The sequence below is a fragment of the Panthera tigris genome, chromosome B1 (assembly GCF_018350195.1).
Source record: "Panthera tigris isolate Pti1 chromosome B1, P.tigris_Pti1_mat1.1, whole genome shotgun sequence".
Taxonomy (NCBI): Eukaryota; Metazoa; Chordata; class Mammalia; order Carnivora; family Felidae; genus Panthera; species Panthera tigris.
Genome location: NC_056663.1, coordinates 131321715 through 131343157, shown reverse-complemented (window position 1 = coordinate 131343157; position 21443 = coordinate 131321715). Strand labels below are relative to the sequence as shown.

Sequence of the window (21443 nt, the reverse complement as noted above, 5' to 3'; positions counted from 1 at the left end):
AGAAAAGAACAGAAAATGGATGGAGGGGTGAGGGAAGGAGAGAGTCAGTGGAAAGTAACCCCTAGAGGAATAAGAAAAATGGAGTAAGCTGCAGAAAATGGAAGTATTAAGCTGGCTAGACTGTATCTTTTCATGATATTTCAGAAGACAGCAGCAATTTTCTTTAAGGAGTAGTATCAGTGGAGGCAGGCAGGGAAAGGGTTAAGATGGCTTACACAGTGTTGCAGCAGGCTATAACTTCACCCCAGAGTGGCAAAGGAGCAAAACACGTGGGGGGGGGGGTGTGGAGGCCAAGGTGGCATGCAGGGGACAGAGGGCACCGGCAAAGCAAAGTCTGATATTGATATTGGCATATGGGCCATATGCCAGTTGACATTGGCCAGTTTGACATTTCGACTCATCACAATTTAAAAAGGTGTCACCTCAGATCCTGAAGTCCTTGAGTTTGTCTGAACCTAGCAGAATGTCTCTTTAGAAATAGAACAACTGGGGCACCTGGGTGGCTCAGTCGGTTAAGTGCCCGACTTCGGCTCAGGTCATGATCTCACAGCTTGTGAGTTCAAGCCCTGTGTCAGACTCTGTGCTGGCAGCTGGGAGCCTGGAGCCTGCTTCGGATTCTGTGTCTCCTTCTCTCTCTGCCCCTCCCCCGCTTGCATTCTGCCTGTCTCCCAAAAATAAACAAACATAAAAAAAAAAAAAAAGAAATAGAACTAATCTTTCAGTTTTAAACTGTGTCTGAAACAAGAGTGTGTGTCTGTGACCATTATCCAAACAATGTCTCCAGTAAAAAAATATATCGTGATCCTGAATTAACTATAAAATACTAATTGTGGAACAGAGTTATGTTATCCTTTGTGGGTAACATGGGGCCATTCATCAGATTTCCCTTTTCTTAACACAGCTCCATTCTTGACCACTCACTTCACTGACAAGATGTCCCAATGTGTCCTTTTCCTAACATCACCAGTGGTATATATGAAATACAAAGTGGAAGCAATTCTAGCTTATGGGTGACATTTTCTCTTAAAGGATAGAGTTAGCATAAATGCATTCACTAAAAAGTGAGAAATGTAAAACCATTCTGAATTTCAACCTTAAAAATAAAAGGTTACGCTGCATCATTAGTATGCATGTAGAACAAAAGTGAAGTTTCTCACCCAGGCAAAATGAAATGAAATGGTTGTGTTTCTCCTCTTTCTCTCTCTTTTGGTTTCCATGGATTTATTCATGTACTTTTTAAATTGAAGTATAATTAACATACAGTGTTATCTTAGTTTCAGGTGTATAACATTCAACAATTCCATACATTACTCAGTGCTCATCAAGATAAGCGTACTCTTCATCTCCTTTATCTATTTCACCTATTCCCTTCACTCACCTTCCCTCTGGCAATGATCAGTTTGTCTGTCAGAATCTGTTTTTTTGTTTGCCTCTTTTTTTCTTTTTCATTTGTTTTGTTTCTTAAATTCTGCATGAGTGAAATCATATGATCTTTGTCTGTCTCTGACTTATTTCACTTAGCCTTATACCCTCTTAGGTCCATCCATGTTGTTGCAAATGGCAAGATCTCATTCTTTCCTTTTATTCTATATGGTCTTATAGTTTAGAACATATAGTGCAATATAACTCAATCAATAAAACCAACTATTCCTCTGTTTTAGTTTGAAATGATCTAAAAATACAAGGCCTACTCATGTTTTGATAATTGACACTTACCTGGACAAAGAAGAACTGAATAAGAACAATGTAGTAAATGACAGTGTGTTCAGAGAGTGATCGTCCGCCTAGAGACTGTTTTGAGCATATATTCATTGCCATACCCCATTCCTAGTTTGGGAAATAGCTTATGTTTTCAGCAGTAATTCAAGAGCAATGAAATGGATGAAGATATCTCAAGAAAATTATCCAAAGGGAAAACAGAAAAGATTTGATGCTTCAAATTAGATTTTCATCTTAAAGCACCACATAAAACAAATGCAGCTTTATATCTAGACCAGAATTCCTTAGGTACAGTGATTTTAGCCACGTGTCTTGTCACAAAGAACTCTGACCATAAATATGGCATGTCTCTCTATGAAAAATTAACCCACCAGGACGGCTGACATCAGAGCAAGTCAGAAGTAAAAGAGATGAAAGCTACCTTAAAAAAAAAAAAAAAAAAAAAAAGGTCCTAGGGGAGTCCCAGTTCAGACACTACAGTACACACAGAAATAAGGGAAATTCACTGTGGGAAGAAGAAACATAGTTCTGAGTAATATGAATGTGGTCACTGAGATATAGCTACACTCTGCTTAGCCAGCTGGATCCATTTGCTCTACAAAAGACAAGTGGCTGCTAAGATGATTTATTTGATAAATCTGCCAGAATTAAGGGAGCTGATGTTTTCCATATCTCATTTCCAACTCTGTGCTATTTTGAGTCATCGCTTCCTGGCACGATGTCATACCGCCCGCCTTTCAGGGTGGCTCCTGAGTGGTGTCAGGAGGTCTGTGTACATCCCAGACACAGGAAGATGTAGAGGGTATTTACTGGGGAAATCCTATTACAACGGTTTCCTTCGTGTTACAAAACTTAACTTGACCACAATGGTAGTCCTAACAAATCCTTCAAATAATCTGGGTTACAAGGAGCCTTAGTAGTCAGCTTTGTCAATTCAAATTCCATCCTTAATTTTCATATATCTGCTTTGTCTCTATTTGCAAATTTAGTAAGTAGGCCCCCACTTGTTCTATTTAAGTCATTAATAAAATATATGGAACAGACTAGAGCTGAGGACTTTCCTAATAAGAATACCCCCATTTGTGCCAACTTTGATCCATGTATCTGCACATTTAAGTACTGTTGTTAATCAGGTACTAATTCACTTTGCTACCTGTCTTCTATTCTTTCCACATCTGACAGGGCATTGGAGTCCCTGTTAACGACCTAGCTGAGGCCTTTTCAATGTAACATTTCCCTAATCCAGAGTCTGTCTGTCTGTCTTATTCATACACACACACACACACACACACACACACACACACACACACACACACGGAGGTTGGTTTGGTATTTGTCCTTGGTAATCAGTGGAGGATCCAGTAACTATGGGCTTCTTTTCTGTGTTCAGAGTCACGCACTATCATCAGACAGAACTGGGCTCTGGTTTCAAAGAAGTCAAACTCAGGCTGGTTTTTCTTGAAACCATACTTGGAAACATTTACAGAAGATAGTAATAATATCAACTAACACTCACATAGTGTCTGTTAAGTTCCTATACTATGCCAAGCACTTTGCATCTATTAGATCCTTTAATCCTTGCAACAAACTTACTAAATGAATAGTACTCTGTTACTCATTATCATCTGCTGTTACACCTATCTAAAAATGGGGAAGTTGAGGCTGAAACTGTTAACACATTTACTAACATGTCCACAAAGCGACAAAGTATTAGAGCCATGATTGAACCCACGGTGTGCCTGGCTCTTAGTCATTATGGCCTACTGCCTGCCAGGATACATAACTGGAATTGCTGAGAAAGAGGCCTCAGAGAGGAAGTCAGGAGATTTGTTATCTCGAATCATCATTTTGCTTCTTTTGGCCTCAGTTTTCTTATCTGTATAATGGGAGGTTTCAGTCAAAAGATCTTTAAGATCCCTTGCTTCTTCATCATTCTTTTAAAGCATTTCTTTTCTGAAGTTATTTTTGATAAGTAGTGATAAATAGGAAATATGAAGTATTTTATACCCTTTAAAAATGTTCTTTTAAACTTAATCTCACTATGACAAAGTTAGTAGAATTGCTGATGGTTTAAACCTCATCCTCCACAAACGGTACCCTCCAAATCAACATGAATTGGGTGATTAGGAACATTCTAATTAAGCAATTAGAGGTGTCTAATGACTGCCTCTGAAGGGCTTTCCTCCCCCCGCCCTTTTTTTTTAAAGTAGGTTTCATGCCCAGCGTGGCACCCAATGTGGGGCTTGAACTTACAACCGTGAGATCAAGACCTGAGCTGAGATTGAGCTGGATGCTCAAACGACTGAACCACCCACGCGCCCCTGAAGGATTTTAAGTAACAAATAATAGTACATTTGATTTGTATATTCATTTAATTTGGCAAAGTAGAAAAAAAATAATGCCATGTGGATAGATAAAAAATGTGCCCTAATACATAGGTACACATAGAGAAAAAAAAGAAAAGAAAAAGCACGTATTACTTATCTGCCGACAAGCATGATTAGACTCTGATCCTAGCCTGTGGAATCTGTATTAGTTTCATTTCCTTTTTTGTTTCCCTGATAGAATATGCCCCCGAAGCCAGAGAACAGCTTTGCCATATGGCAGCATATGCTTCTGGGGCTAGTACTGGCAGGCTGCTCAGTGAGCACCGCCTCACCTGGTGTTCTGCGATGGCATATGAGTGAGAGGGTATGAACTAAGGTGTGAGAACAGGGAACAGACAAGCCAACCCAAAACAGGAGGCTACACTGTGTAGTGACTTGGAGACTTACAGTTGGATGCTGGCTCATAGGATTTTGGTAACAATGACTTCCATTTCTACATTTTATTGCATTGGTTTCACATTCACAGTTTAAATTAGTGCAAAGTGGACTCCATACTGCAAAGCTACCATTTTGCTCGTTTCTTACTGAAGCCATATATATATATATATATATATATATATTATATATATATATATATATATATATATATATATATATATTATATATATATATACATGCTATATATATAATATATATATATATATATAGCATGTATATTATGCGTGTATGTGTGTGTGTGTATATATACGATTCCTTTATTTTGACTATACTATTATAATGTAATTTGGAAATTTAAAATAAATATACAATAAAAAACGGCCACTGAAAACAGTAATCAAATGATGAAAACGGCCTTGAAATGAATCCATGTACATTTTCAAGATATGCAAGTTCAGCCACTAACACAGTAACTGGCAAAAAAAGTTAAAACAAATCCCTTCATTAATTACATGGGTAATACAATTAGTATTTCCAAGCCTATTGTATTTTTTCCCAATAAGCTTTTAAAAATTCTATCTCGTTTCCCAACACAACATAAAATGTTGATTCTTTTATCTAGAAGAGAATTCTTTACATTAAATAATAAAACAGTTTTAAAGAAACTGTAAGTTAGCTTTCAACCATACTGGAGAGGATTTTCATACTCGTTTCTTAAAATATGCTGGAAGAGATCGCAAATTTATGATTGACCAAGATAAGAATAATCAAACTGAGTCCATTTCAAGAGGAGGAAGAATCTACCTGTCCCTTTACTGAATACACCAAGATCATGTGGCTAATTTGAATTCTGTCCCAAAATCCTAGGGTTTTTTTTGTCTAAAGTTTTGTTTCTGATGTGAAGAGACCTTATTATTGAAACCCAAATACAACATTTGTTTTGGGTACTGCTTTTTTATTTGGGTAGCAGTGGCTACTGTGGGACTTTTTTTGAAGGGGAGGGGTTGTTTTTATTTATTTGTTTATTTATTTCAATAAATGAAATTTATTGTCAAATTGGTTTCCATACAACACCCAGTGCTCATCCCAAAAGGTGCCCTCCTCAATACCCATCACCCACCCTCGGGGAGGGGTTGTTCTTAATGTACGAATTTAAAACACACCTCATTCTTCCAAAGTACCGAAAACAAAAGAAGAACAATAAAATACTATCCAGGAATATATCACTTAAACTAAAAACAAAACAAAACACCCTGCAATTTTGTCTAATGACTGTATCGTGAGCTGGGAAGATCGTTGAAAATCCCAGACCCACTGCCTAATTACATGGTAAAGGGGGCTAGAACACGTTTCTTAGATTGCAAAGAGGGAGGACTAGAACAAAAACAGTTTGTTTTTACTTCACCAAGCCGTGGATGCAAGGAGCATAATGGGATTGTTATTTTTCACCTTGTGGTCTGTTTACATCATCTTTTGGTCCTTCATCTATGCTCATTTACAAATGAGTACTTTTTGGTTTAAAAACGGGTGGGGGAGAAGACAAGGAAATCCAGGTGCTTTGGAAAAGGACTGATTTCCTGTAGCTGTAATTCTCTGTGCCGCTGTGTTGAGTTGTGCTGCTGTTCTGAAACCAAGCACACAATTTCTCCCTCTTTGTAGCCTCCAAACACACACTACACAGAGGTGGTTGGGCATGCATTTTGGATACACGCTGATACATGTTTGGATGCAGACACATGGATAATGAAAGAAGAGCAGCCAGAGCCTTCCTGAAATACAATTTGGACAAGATGAGGATACTCTCTTCTTCCTCACAAGTAAATTTCTAATGTTTTGCCAAAAATCTCGAGAAAAACCAATCTAACACACTGTATTACATGCTTCCAAGCAAAGCACTTTTTATTCATTGTTCTCTTTGATGAGCAAACCCCTTAGGCTGGCTAACCTGGCTTAAAAAAAAAATTCTATCCATAAAATCAATCATAGAAGCAAGGCAAGCCAAAGCATCTTTCTCGAAAAAACAGGAAGGAGATTTAATGAAGGAGGTAGATGGTGGGTGTGGAGCAGTGGGAAGAGAAGCGGGGTGCCCAGATGAAGTCCTAAACGTGTACCCATCCGTTAGTCCTCTACGCGGTACTACTAGAGGGAAAACACTTGAATCAGCACTCCTGGTGAGTTAAGAAATAAAAAAGGCTGCAAGGTGCCGCTCTGATAGAGGGCAAGCACATTTTCTTTCTTAGATTGCAATTACTCCTGGCAACATTTAACGTGACACATTCTATGCCAGGGAAAGGATTTTCAGTCATTTAGAAACACAGTTACTCCTACACCCATCGCTTTCATACGTCCATGTGGTTATATGCCTCTCGTTTATGCGACTTTATATATGCTCTGCCAATATTAAAGCATCCAAATAGCGGCTGACCCTACCTTCCCAGCTCTTCTCGTCACACAATGCAGTCAGGTCCAGCTCAGGCACTTCGGAGACAAAGCTCTCCTGCTGCTCATCGGCATCTTGGGTCCTCTGCAGTTTGGTGTCAGTTATGCCGGAGTGCTCCTGAATCTTCATTGTGGGGTTCTGCAATAACAGCACAATGTCCCCAAATATCTTACTGCTCACCAAAACCCAAAAATGTCTGCAGCAGTTCCACTCCTTCTGGATGAAACCTCCCAAGCTGAGGCTGTGGGTGTACCCAGCACAGAAATCAAAATCATAGTTTGATGCCCCCTGGATACTGGCTGGCCACCTGCATGCAAGAAGCCACTGTCCATCTATGCTCCTTTAACTTTTCCGCTGAGGAAGACAAGAGGATTTCCAAGAGCTGCTGCCCCTCCTGATAACTGCAGGCAGCTGACAGTCTTGATGGTTACTGATTGCGGCCAGGAATGAGGGAAAAGGAGTTTGTGTTTCCTTAAAGGAGTACAGCCCTGCAGACGGTAAACAACAACAAAAATCCTGCTACCGCCGTTGCTAAGGCTGTAGAAGCAACATGGTGTCTCCTGTGTGCAGACTTCTTTGCCCCGTAGGTAAACAGTCCGGCAAGGCCAGGAGCAGAGGCTGTGTGCACGAATGCCCTCCTGCTGGCCCTGCAGGCTTAGATCAATTAAGCAGGGCTAGCTGCACATTCCCAGATTTCCTGTGGTTGTTTTCTCCCTGAGTGTGGGGAGGACAGACTATTTATGGAGGAGCTCTGGGTATTAAAGCATTGTTGCGCAAATTCAAACAGCACAGGGGTTTGGCGGCTCATCTGGGCTAGCAGTAAGGAATACGGACTCTGGAAATGAGCCAAAATGACACAGGGAGCACTTTTTTTTTTAAGTAAAAAGCCAAGAACTGGCAAGTCAGCAATGCATAATTTATATCTTAACAAATATCAAACTGTCACTTGTTTTCCTACTATTCTTCTAGTCTGAGTACTGAATACTGAGCTCCCCTTGGTTTTTTGCTCACTGGGGGCACCTACACCCGGCTCGGCTACCTGGGGGATGGGAAAACCCTCTCCCAGAGGCGGCTGTTTTAGCTAAGTGATTTTATGTTGACAAAATTTGCCCTGAAATTAATTCTTTTTTACCTTGCTTTTTTTTTTTGGCATCTTGTAAGCCCAACCATTGTCCCTTTCCCTTCTCTCCTAAGATTATAAACCCAAGTGTTTACTCACAAATACCCTTCTCAAGTAGCACAGATCTGTACAAGAGATTTTCTTTGGAGAATAACTGGAAATTTATTTTAGCAAATATATTAAAGGAAAAAAACCTAAACATCTGGAAATCATAAATGATTCCTTTAATGCATGAGAAATGTTCTCCTGCTTAAAATAAGCACTATTAAGACTTCCAGCTACTTTTAATAGCTATTCAACCCACTTTGATATCACCAGGGGAATAGACGGGGGCTTTTACTATTATATTTCCATGAAATGATGCACAAGGGGCTGCTATTTTCTTCACATTTGGAATAAAATGAAAGATCATCAATCAGTTCATGATGAGCTCCTAAAGACAGATGAAAATGCCAAGTAATCTGGGGCTTTAAGATACCTGAAAATGCTGCTTGTCTAATGGGGAAAACAGATTATGCACTTATGCTATAAAAATTATTTGTTCCTACAGCTGAGCCCTAAGTGGACCAGGGCTGAATGACCAAATCTGGCACTCAGTTTTTTAAGTTACAGGGTCAGCCACCAACCACCTGTGTGTGTGTGTGTGTGTGTGTGTTAGAATCTGCATACAGCAAATACACATTTTTCTCAATATTTTTAACACTGGTTACACTTAGAGACATAAAAACGAATATAAGAAATATGATTCCATATTGTAAGCATGACATATTCTTCTGGAAGAGTATGTATCAGCCCCTGACACTGTGCACTCGTGGAATGGATGTGGAGTTTGCTTTACAGGCAGACCTGGGCTTGCCGTGTGGCCGACATTTACTAGCTTGGTGCTCTGGCTGAACTGCTTCATTCACAACATCAATCTTGCAAGGTTCTTCTGAAGATCCGGGAGAAGGTATGAAAGGACACTAACACAGTGCCTGGAGCATAAGAAACCCACACAGGGAGGCCATCACTCTTTTTTCATTACCAGGCCCCATATGCAGATGAGGAAAACACTGCCGTGTCTCAAAATGCTAGAGAGAGGGGTTGGAGATGAGGCATGTTCCACGGCAATTCGAGGTGAACCGTGCTATCTCAAGGGGTGGAGTTTTAGATGCATTATGAACAAAGAAAAGAGTCTTTTGGGTTCCAGACACAAGTCAGCACTAGCAATTTTGGTGTTTTGGGGCAGTGTGGGTGAGAAGGGTTGAGGAGGAGCAAGCATGAAGACAGGCACCATGGGAGTTCACTGCAATGTGTACTTTTTATGACTGCTACCTCTGTCTGTATCAGCACCCATTTCAAAGGAAATTGAGATTACGAAATTTTTTCTACATCTGAATTAGCATCCATTTCAAAGAAAGTTAAAATGAGAATATTAAAGTTTTTTCTCCCCCCTCCAAAATGTACAGATTTATTCATTCTTTCAACAGCATGGTATGGGGCACCCACTGTGCTGGGTGTGTGAGACATGCACGCTCCCAACACTGAGGGAGCTGGCACTTTGTGGGACAGGCTCAAGAATGCTCAGGGGAGTTCTGAGCACAGTTGATTTGGGTGCCATACAACAATGGGCCACCTTGTGAATTAGTGAGCTGCTCTTCACAGTATTGCAATGAAGTTTGAGAGTCAGGTATGTGGGAGACAGAGAGATCACTGCCATGGGTGGGAGGCTGGAATAGATACCCCCTAAGTTCCTATTATTCTAACAAAGAGAATCAGGTCAAAACTTTTTTGTTTATTCAGTAATAACATCACATGCTATATACTTAAATAGGGCTATTATGTTGTGTGCAAAGATAACATTTACTCATTTATTTAACAAATAAATTTTTAGTACTTACTACATGCTAGGCCATTTTCTAGACACTGGAGATACTTCAGGGGACAAAATCAAGTCTGTCCTTAATGAATCTTACAGGAAGTGACAGTAAACAAAGAAAAACATGTCAGGCAGTGATATGGACTATGGACAAAAATAAAGCAGAGTAAGAGGGATGATGGAGATCAGGGCCACAGTCTGCAATTTTATAATGAGTGGTCAGGAAAGACCCTTCCTAAGAAGGGACATATGAGCAGAGATATGAAGGAAATGCAGAAGTGAGTCATCTACTGGAAGAACATCTCAGGAAGAAGAAAAGCAAGTGCAAAGGCCCTGAGGTATGGTCGCTGTGTTTAAGGAATAGCAAAAAGATCACTGTATCTGAAGTCACCACATAAGGGTGTTTAGATTGTGCCACATACAATGGGGTATCACTCACACTATAGACCTATATTAACTTACATAAGCTTCTGGACTTTCTGGCTCATTTTTTACACAGTAGTGGAGGGGTCTCTCTTACACAAACTGCAACAGCTTGCATAGCATGGGCACACTCAGCACAGCCCTCATCAGCACACCCACATGCTCGGCTCTGTCCCGCTGTGCTGTGATCGGTCCCTGAGGCTGCTCTTTCATTTGCCCTCTGCTCTCAATTTCTGGCCTCACTGGTCTCACCAGAACCTGACATGGCTGCCTTGCCTGGGGGTGCAGAGTGGGCTGCTGGTGTGGACCCGGGATTTATGTACACGTGGGATCTAGGGATGCTGCTCAGGGGCCACCCACGCTGAAGCTGTTCAGGCTCGGCAGCAATACGCCGTCATAAAACAACTCTTCCTTCAAATGTTAGTTAGCCTAGTTTGGGTGATGCACCTCTCCAGATCATTCCACACACTCTCCTGTTGCTCATCATATGGAATTACACTTGTCTGCTTCTTCTACTAGATCATTAATGTCAAAATGTCAAGGACATTCTCAAATACCAAAATATTTCTGGTTTCAACTTTTGTTGTTTATATGTCTTATATCTTCAGTTGAATCAGAGAGTAAATGAGTTACAATAGTCCCCCCTTATTCTGAGGGGGTACATTCCAAGACGCCCAGTGGATGCCTGAAACCAAGGATAGTACTGAACCCTACATGCACTATGCTTTTTCCTATACATACATACCTATGATGAAGTCTAACTGATAAATTAGGCACAGTAAGAAATGAACAATAACTGCTAATAACATAGAACCACTGTACTGCATAATGTAATACAAGTCATGTGAATGTGATCTCTTTCTCAAAATATCTTACTGTGAGATACTTACACTTCTTGTGATGCTGTGAGATGACAAAGGTCTATGCGAGGTGAAGCGAGGTGAATCGTGTGGACATTATGACACAGTGTTGGGCTACTATTGACCTTCAGGTGACATGTCAGAAAGACAATCATCTGCTTCTGGACCAGGGTTGACTGTGGGTAACTGAAATCACGGGAAGTGAAACCGCAGATAAGGGGGACTACTGCTTTTTCACAATTTTCAACTCAGAGATCCTTATGCCGTGGGGTCACACACCAAACCCTTGTCAAAAATGTTGTGTTCTGTTGGTGGGAATGCAAACTGGTGCAGCCACTCTGGAAAACAGTGTGGAGGTTCCTCAGAAAATTAAAAATAGACCTACCCTATGACCCAGCAGTAGCACTGCTAGGAATTTACCCAAGGGATACAGGAGTACTGATGCACAGGGGCACTTGTACCCCAATGTTTATAGCAGCACTCTCAACAATAGCCAAATTATGGAAAGAGCCTAAATGTCCATCAACTGATGAATGGATAAAGAAATTGTGGTTTATATACACAATGGAGTACTACGTGGCAATGAGAAAGAATGAAATATGGCCCTTTGTAGCAACGTGGATGGAACTGGAGAGTGTGATGCTAAGTGAAATAAGCCATACAGAGAAAGACAGATACCATATGGTTTCACTCTTATGTGGATCCTGAGAAACGTAACAGAAACCCATGGGGGAGGGGAAGGAAAAAAAAAAAAAAAAGAGGTTAGAGTGGGAGAGAGCCAAAGCATAAGAGACTCTTAAAAACTGAGAACAAACTGAGGGTTGATGGGGGGTGGGAGGGAGGGGAGGGTGGGGGATGGGTATTGAGGAGGGCATCTTTTGGGATGAGCACTGGGTGTTGTATGGAAACCAATTTGACAATAAATTTCATATATTAAAAAAAAAAATTTTTTGTGCCTTACAGAAACCCACTAAACAACAGTGTGGTGTGGCAGACAGGGGATGGGTTGAAGAGTTGGAGACCTGAGTTTCAATACTGGCCAACTAGCAGCAAGACCTTCAATGAAAACCTCTTTGTGCTTTAGCTTCTTCTTTTTTTTTAAAGCTTTTTTTCTATAATGCAAATGCAAGACTTCATAAAGTTGGCATGAAGATTAAGTGAAAAACATATACAAAAATGGCTGGCCCATAGTTACTGTAAAAAAATACTATTTCCAATTATTCATTACTTCCCTTTCACATTCATTCAGCTGGCAAGTGTTTATTGAACACATACTATGTCCTAGGCACTAGGATTACAGGAATTAACAAGATATGGAATTTAGTGTGGAACAAAGACACTGAACATGTAAATACCAGTGTCACATATGTTATAAAAGAAAAAAAACAGGATGCCAGGGAGCACATACTCAAGAGAGCTCACCTTGCCTGGGACCTCAGGTGACATTCCATGTTCAGGTCAAGGAACCATTAACTACTATTCACCTGATCTTTGTCAAGACTTGCCCTATCAAACTGGGCCTGGCTTTTTCAATTCTCAGACTTCACTGATCTTGCTCCTTCCCTGACTTCAAATAGTTGAATTTTTGTTCCATCCCTTCTCCCTCCCTGCACAGGATATAAATAAGTAGCCTAATGGCTTACCAGAGCTAGGAGCGATGATATCAGAGAGTGTACTGTGTAATGCAGTTTGCACAGGAAGGAACCACACAGTGTTAACAGAAGAACCACATGGAACCATAAACATTTACTGTTTGGCCTGACAATAAAAGAAAGTGGACATAACAAATTTCCAAAGTTCATGGGAATCCCAAAGTTTCAGTAGCCGTTAGAGACTGGGTGAAATGGGAAGTGAATCTAAATAAATAGAGCCTTTAAATTATTCTTGCTCTAACATTAAAACCAATAATAACAAAATCCTAAGGCTTCTGTACAATACACTGAAGTTGAAATAACATGGTGATTCATTTCATAAATCCTTGTTGACAGGGATATTTCAGAATTTATCTCAATCCTGCTCAGGGCAAATAAAAGACTAGACTTAAGATGTTTGATAATTAATATTAATTTTCAGTCTTGATTGGAAAGCCTTGTCTTCTCTCTTACTCCTCTCTTTCTTTTTTCAAGCAGGATACAAAAGGGAAATGGACTTCTGTTTACTATGAATGTCTTATTTGTTATCAAAGGTATGCTTCTAAGCTCTTCTAAGCAGTAGGCTTAGAAAGCATAAAGAATGTAAAAATATCTTGAAAGAATTTAACACTTCATTAACCTTATACTTCTGACATAAAATGACCTCTCCCAGATAAGGTAATACCCTTCCATGCACTCAATAATTCTTAAAGTTTTTTTTTTTTACATTTATTCATTTTTGAGAGACAGAGACAGAGCACCAGTCGGGGAGGGGCAGAGAGAGAGGGAGACACAGAATCCGAAGCAGGCTCCAGGCTCTGAGCTGTCAGCACAGAGGCTGACGCGGGGCTCGAACTCACAAACTGCGAGATCATGACCTGAGCTGAAGTCGGACACTTAACCGACTGAGTCACCCAGGCGCCCCACGCACTCAATAATTCTTACAGGTATTGCTTTCTTGATAAAGTATTAAGTATAAAGTTATCGGTTTCATGTTCTGGATTTTATACAGAGGCATGAAATATCTCCCCAAAAGGAAAGAACTTATCAGAAGGAATTACTGAAGCATAAGGTTGAAACTCCATTGTAAGAACTTCAAAAATATGTATTTTCAGTGATACCTTTTAGAATCTAGAAATTGCTGGTTTTAAGGACGACCTTTCTTCTGGATGCTTCCAGTTGTTCACTGAATTTAAAAAGAAACAAAAGAACAAAGACTCTGGATTCCATCTGTACAGGGAACAGTGTGCTACGCTCTTCCTTACATCACCTCATTTCAAAAAGCCCAAACGGGATATTTTATTTTATTTGTTTTTTAAAATTTTTAAATGTTTATTTATTTTTTAGAGAGAAAGCATGAGTGGGGGAGAGGCAGAGAGAGAGAGGGAGACACAGAATCAGAAGCAGGCTCCAGGCTCTGAGCTGTCAGCACAGAGCCCCAAGTGGGGCCCGAACTCACGAACCGTGAGATCATGACCTGAGCCGAAGTCAGATGTTTACCAGACTGAGCTACCCAGGGGCCCCCCGGATATTTTATCAAAATGCCAGCCTTTTGAAAACCTACCCAAAGAAATCATACTTTAATTTTTGGCATTTTGAAGGGACTCTAAATTTTTTTTCATTGACCATCGGAGATCTCAAGCAGATTCTCTTTTTGGATAAGATGAGTTGATTCAAAAAATTAAAAAGATGTGCCACAAAGGGATAAACCGATGTTCAGTTGTCAACACATGCATCCAAACAAAAACACATTTAAGGGCTGCAAAATGATTACTTCAAAAATAAAGTCACAGTTGCGCCTGCATTTGTGTCTGAGCAGCAGATTCTAAAACCAGCTTCTCTCTGCCTATCTGTCCCTGTAAGGAGCATCACCAGTGTTCCTCATTCTCATGGAAACGTGACTCAAAACAAGAAGGAAAGACCACCTTTCCCAACAGCTCTCATTTGTTGTCTTAATCTCACATGGATCTCAAGAATATGTAAGGAAAAATTTAAAGGACGGTATTAAGGAAGACAAATTGTCTTCATGAAAAATGTAGCTGGAAACAACATCACATCCATCCATGGTGGGCATGTAAGTGTTGGCCTCTCAATCTGATGCTGTAGGAGGTGTGAAATAGAATACCGATTACACAGAATTCTAGGAGGGGTAACCAAAGTCTAGACTTATTTTTCATCTCTGCAATTTAGGAATTATTGTGGTATTACCAGAAGACCAGATTAACTATTTAGGTTGTAAAATAAGTTCTAGAAAGTGCTGCACATGTTGAATGGTAAACAATCACAATACACGGCAAACAAGGGAAAGAGCTTTAAAAATGGAAAATGGATCTTTTTCACAGTCCATCACTAACAATTAAATATACATTTCCTTCAGTGAAAGAAATCCATGCCTTCATGAGGAGAAACATCATCCGAATCTTATGGAGTGATGGCTTGTTTTTCTCCTGTGGGGCAGTTGTGAAAGAAAGGTGACATGGATTGCCGAGGCTAGATTTTAACTCACTGCCTAATTTTATCTCCTAGCTGAACTTATTATGGTGGCAATGATTATTAATAGTGAGTGCTTCAGGACAGCCAACCGGGGGCCGGGTGCTGACTGGTAACTGCACATGGCGGACCCATGTAAGAATAGGACCTGGCACATGGAAGAAGGACTTGAGATTTTTTCCCCATGATTCATCCAGTGCCATAGGAGCTGCCCACAAAATACCAAGGCAAACTGAGTTTAGCATGGGTTGAGTTTCGGTGCCACCTGGAATTTACGAGTTAATGTTATGAAGTCCATCCACAAAGGCTGCTCTATACCCTTTTATCTTATAGAGGATAATAGGCTGAAAAGGGAGGAAACGGAGGAGACCTCTCTAGGAGGCTGGCGAAGCAATTTTCTTTAAAGTAACGTTCAATGGCATGATGACTAGGTGCTTGCTGTGAGCAGAGGAAAAGAACAGAGAGAGGGTGAAACAAGAAGAAAAAGGAAACAACGCGATCATGGGGAAAATGTGCTCTGACAAAGGTACCTGGTGTCAAGGAAAAAGATGTTAGCTCGTTGCCTGGGTCCCAAGGAAGGAAGCTGAAATGGGTTGGAAATCAGAGATGAAAGAAGTGGCCCAGCAGCTGGAAGTCGGAAAGAGGAAGCATTCCCCTTCCATTATCTGGCTAGGTCGATGAAGTATACGTGACAAGAACTGAACATAGGGAATATGATGAGTCCACAGCATTGGCAGGGAACAGGGGGAGTTGGCAATTAATTCCCAGCTCTTTTATGCCAATTGTACACAAAGTGTGCATTTTTCTAAGAAGAAGTCTACAGCTTTTAGATTCTCAGTCTCCTGGATTGTAAAACTCCATGGAGGGTAGGGACTGGAGCCGTTACTGAATCGCAGCTTCTAACACAGTATGTGTCCACAGCAGGACTCAATGCATGCTCCTGAGTAAATCCATCAGTGAATTAGAAAATGTCCAATAAAGATTAGGAATCACTGGGTTAGAGGAAGAGTTCTATGTATAATTAGTATTTCAAGATTCAGAACTCAAGAACAGGTTGAAAAATGCTTTAAATCTGGCCAAAGAGAAAAATTGATAAAAACATTGAAAGTAGAGTTGAAAGCATTTGGAAGTAGATTATGTACACATACGTGAATGAAAAATGGGGTTAAGCACACTGAATGGAAGCCAGGGTTGGGAAAAGGGAAATCATTTTGGCCAGCATGGCGATGCCCTTGGAGAACAAGGAATACAGGAAATCACCAAAACTTTAAGATATAAACAACATAAGAGAGTTAGATACTTTTTCTCCATGGCTTACTTAAAATGAGACAAAACTCAGAAAACAAATTGGGTTTAGTAACTCACACTGAGTTTATCTTAATTTGAAAATTAATGAGATAAATCTCTGTGATAGATCCACTAAACTTACTGCCTATTTATTTCAATCACTTAAAAAATGCATAAAACATAAAAAAAAATCAAACCAGTAGCCTTGGCTTTTTGTTTTATTTTACAGAAAATCTAAAGAGAAATCTCCATGCTATTGAAGTTTCTCTCTGCAAGCAAAATAAAAGATTTTAAAAAGCTATAGAAACCAATTTGACAATATATTTCATATTAAAAAAAAGAATTTAAAAAGCAAAGAAAAGAGTTCTTATGATTTCTCATGGAATCTTTATGTCTCAGTATTTGCCTTCTGAAAACCAATCACAGTCCTGTCCCTTAATCTCATTATCCCTTACTGACAGTCTAATAATGCTTCCCATGTGCTCTCAGGAATGTATGAACAGCCCCATTACAGTCACAATTTTCTTAGCTACTCACCTCAAAATGCTGGGTATGTCTGCCGTCTTTTTCATTTTCTTTGCTACAAGTAACAGCAACAACAAAATATCATAAAAGGTCAATCTGTTTTAGAACAATGCTTTTCATCCATTGAAATTTATGACTTCATTCATTTTAAAAGGAAGCTGAGTGGCTCTAAATTAAATTCTGATAAAATTCGAAAACAAAATAAAACAAAAAAAATCAAAATAAAACAAAACTAGAAATACAACAATGCATACAGTAGTCTTTAGGAGCACCATGGCAGATTTTCTATTCCAAGCATTTCCCATGCTACAAAATACTGTTGGTGAACATACAGTCTTTTAATTCTATTCTTTTTAGTTCTTATAAGGCACACTGCATTAAGTGAGAAAAAAAAAAAAAGCTATTCATGCTCTTGTAAGCAATTTGAGGAGAAAATGCTAAAATTACCTTTCATCGGACATCAGTTCAACATCATCAGGTCCAGCCCTCTCATGAGATGGTGTGGAGTTGAGGCTTTCCATATTCTGTAACAAAACAAATTATTTGTTACCCAGTAAGAATGGTAAGAAACATGCAACAGAAGATCCTCCTTTATTTAAAATAGTAAAATCAGATAATATGCAGATATAAGCTAATTCAAGTCCTATTTCTATCTTTGTTAAAACCAGTAAAATTATGACAGTTTAGTATATGCCACTTGCATAAAATTGGATGTTGAGTTTTATCATCCCCTTAATGAAGGTATCTGATACCATCATAGAAATGATCACTATATCCTATAATGTCCTTGTTAGGTATCATCCATATCTTAGAGCTAACCATAGCAAAACCCAGATTGTCAGAACATCAGGGTGGCGGCATTTGAATTAGAACTAAGGAGGGGCGCCTAGGTGGCTCAGTCAGTTGAGTGTCCAGCTTTGGCTCAGGTCATCATCACATGGCTTGTGAGTTCAAGCCCTGCATTGGGCTCTGCACTGATAGTGTGGAGCCTGCTTGGGATTCTCTCTCTCTTTCTCTCCCTCTCTCTGCCCCTTCCCCACTTGTGCTTTTTCTTTCAAAATAAATAAATACACAAGAAAAAAAAAGAAAAAGAAAAAGAACTAGAACTGGGGAATCTGACCCTGAATCTAATTAGAAACCAACGTAACATTCATTGTTCATTTATTTTCAGTATAAACTGCAAATATAAAGTGGGAAAACACATAGCTAAACTGTAAACTATCCATAAAAAGAAATGGCGTAAAGAACCTTTGTTTCTGTGATATTTAATATTAATCTTTATATCAGCTAAGATGGGAAAAATATAAACAGGAAATTTACTTTGAATAGCATGTATTTCAGGTTGGCCAAGAGGGCTTTAATACTTATCGGGAGGCATATCTGTAAGGTTTTTTGACTGCCTCTGTGAATGTGGCCAAAGCTTTCTAAATACAATCCAGGCAACTGAGCACATAATAAGTAAGCCATCCCCATGAAGGAAGATTACAAATAAGCAAATGAGAACACATTTACATTCACTAAACTGAAAAAAAAAAAAAATAGCTGCCTTGGAGATCTGAACCTGAATTTCACTGAACTCAAAGATTTGTATCTGCATTAAAAGGACATTAAGCACAACCCACCTACTGTGTATCATTAGAATAATATTATTGAAGCAACATGTGTTCATCTACATATTCATAGCCTTCCATCGTGAAAAACCCTTCACAAAGTAAATCTGACTAAGGTTCACAATAATCTGATGAAATTGACATATATAAAAATCTTTACAAAATAAACACATAATTGGAGTAGAAAACTAATCTTTGGCTCAGTAGATGAATGAATTATTTTCCATTTACCTTGGTTTGACCCACTTACCTGGAATTCGTAAAGTTTAAAACCCTGGGCTCCATCAAACAGTAGAAACAAAGGGAGACACAGTAAGTATTAACATAATAGTTAGAATGGTGACTCTGGAGTCAGAATGTTTGGGTTTGAATCCTAGCTCTATCATTTACCAACTGTTATGATCCTACCTGACCTTCAATTTCCTCTTCTGAAAAATGGAGATCGCAAGACTTAATATAGGTGGTCATGAAGATTAAAGGAGATAACACATGTATAAGCACTAGAATAATACCAGGTACATTTAAAGGATATTAGCTATTGTTGTTGATGCCATGATTATTATTTCTGAAACTGTGAGATCCACCTCCCCTAAAATATTTTACTATTATTTCTCCAGTTAAGGAAATGTCCCCAGGAACTGGAGTGTTTGTGTCTTCCATTACTAAACATCAATTTAGACACTTAGATAATTTACACAGTTGATTTGAGAATCGATCTGACAAATGAAAATTATGACAAAATTCAATTATATATTTAGAAGAGGCCTCTCTAAAATGGATCTCCTTGAAGCAAAGCATAATTGCTCTTATTACCCAAATGTGATCTTCCTGAAAAACAAGAGATATATCAATGACAGACAATCTTTGTTTGTTCTCATTGGTAATCTTTAATAGATTATCAAAATCTTTAGTGTAAGATCTTGGGCAACAGTATTAGGTTTCCTAAAGTTATGGAACATGAATTCCTAGGGAAAGTACAACCTTCTACCCTCAGATAATTTTAGAACTGTGTCAATGAAATACATTTTTTAATTATACGTGAATGACTATTTCTGAATAAATAAAAATCTTCACATTAAGGCTAAGAAATATTCAGAAAGAGAACAGAAAATAAGCTTTAATATTATATGAATTTAAAGATACTTCAGTAAGATGCTATAAGAATTTTTTTCTAAATAGAAAGAACCAAGATATAATTGATTATAGATTTTGAGAATTATAGAAAAAAGATAGCTATGTTAATAATGGAAAGCTTTGCAAAAAACGGTTGTAAAATGTGAGAAAGTCTAGCTGTTCTCCAGGGTTAAAATAAGTAAGCAATAACTTCAACTCCCTCCCCGACTCCACTTTTAAAACATGTTTGATCCCTATGTTTGAGAACTCCCCAAGGATTTGAGTTTTTATAGATGTAATAGACAAAGGGTGACTTTCAAAACTGTTCTATATTCCTAAGACTTTATGACAATTCCAACTTTCATGTTGTCTACATGTTTGAGACTGTTGAATATTCATGAGCTGCTTTCACTTAAAGCAGCAAGCAAGCACCCAGTGTTCCTTTGCCAAGGCAGTTGGGTTGCCCCTATACCTTTTGGGAACAGGAACATGTGAAGAATGTGTTACAACTGGCAACCTACCTCAATTTTTTTCAGAATGAAACAACAGTAGTAAAGATCTCTGAATACAGTAACAAAAGTACCTATTTCCATGGGCACAAAACATGTTATAAATTCTAACTTCCATTTTTTGCCTAAGGTTTAGGAAGGAAAGATAAAGAAATAGATCAGCAATTCCTCCACTTCAGTGAGATGAGAAAAGAGGAAACAGAATGTGTAGGTTAAAATAACAGGTGAATTAGAAGACTTCCATTGTATGAGAAGTATGCTACTGGACTTTCGAATGTTCTGCAGTTGTTAATAGTATTTGTCTTATGAAAAAATACTGACTCAATGCCTTCTGAAGATTTTGAACTGTTTTATGTCCCAAACACTTCTCTAGGTGTGGTAAAAGAGTGGTTCATTAATGTTTTCATTTATTAAAGGTTAAAGTAATAAAACTCTTTAAAAATGTTTTATTGCATTCATTTTTATTTTAATTGGTCTTCTAAACTTAGGCTCTTTTAAATAGGTCATTTTAAGAAATAGCAAAGAACAGATTATGACTTTAAGTATAAATTAATGAAACTGCTTCTTGAACTGTATTAAAAAAAACAGATAAAGCTTAGTCTACAATCCATAAAATTCTGCTTCATTTAAGGCTTACCAGTGACTTTCAAAACACACATATCTGCTATGATATAATTTATTTGGACAGTTTTTATGTGTCAGAAGGAAGTGAATTTTAAGAACCACCTTCCTTAATTATAAAAATATCCTGAAATCTAAAAAGAGCAAAAGCCATGAAAAAATTAGCCTGAGACTGTGGAATTTATTTTCAATTCTACCCCTTGGCCCCCCTCTCTGTTTTGGCATTAAAAGCTAGACTCAAAACCTGTTTGACCACTGAAGCACTTGAAAACACTTGGAGCAAGGACAAATTTGTCTTCTAGAACTGTAAAATGCTGACAAAGCCTTTATAGAAGACACTGAAAAAAAATGCCTTCTCTCAATATACAAACAGCTCAGTCTGAAGGCTGCAGAGAACACTGTTAGTCAAAACAGGTTCATTATTCTAACCTTGAGCTCTCAGAGAAGGAGAATATTTGACATATTCTTATTA

At 38.7% G+C, this 21443-nt stretch overlaps 1 protein-coding gene across 6 annotated transcripts in view; it reads right to left on the bottom strand.

The window, feature by feature from the left end:
• Positions 1–21443, bottom strand: part of FAM13A (family with sequence similarity 13 member A) — a 355423-nt gene that overhangs the window by 34166 nt on the left and 299814 nt on the right. For all 6 annotated transcript variants that reach the window (XM_042984194.1, XM_042984193.1, XM_042984195.1 and 3 more), the window contains 3 exons: positions 17566–17642; positions 17131–17173; positions 6915–7062 (listed from right to left, as the gene is read on the bottom strand). In XM_042984194.1, coding sequence (XP_042840128.1) covers positions 6915–7062; positions 17131–17173; positions 17566–17642 — 268 coding nt within the window. The remainder of the gene's footprint in view (positions 1–6914; positions 7063–17130; positions 17174–17565; positions 17643–21443) is intronic.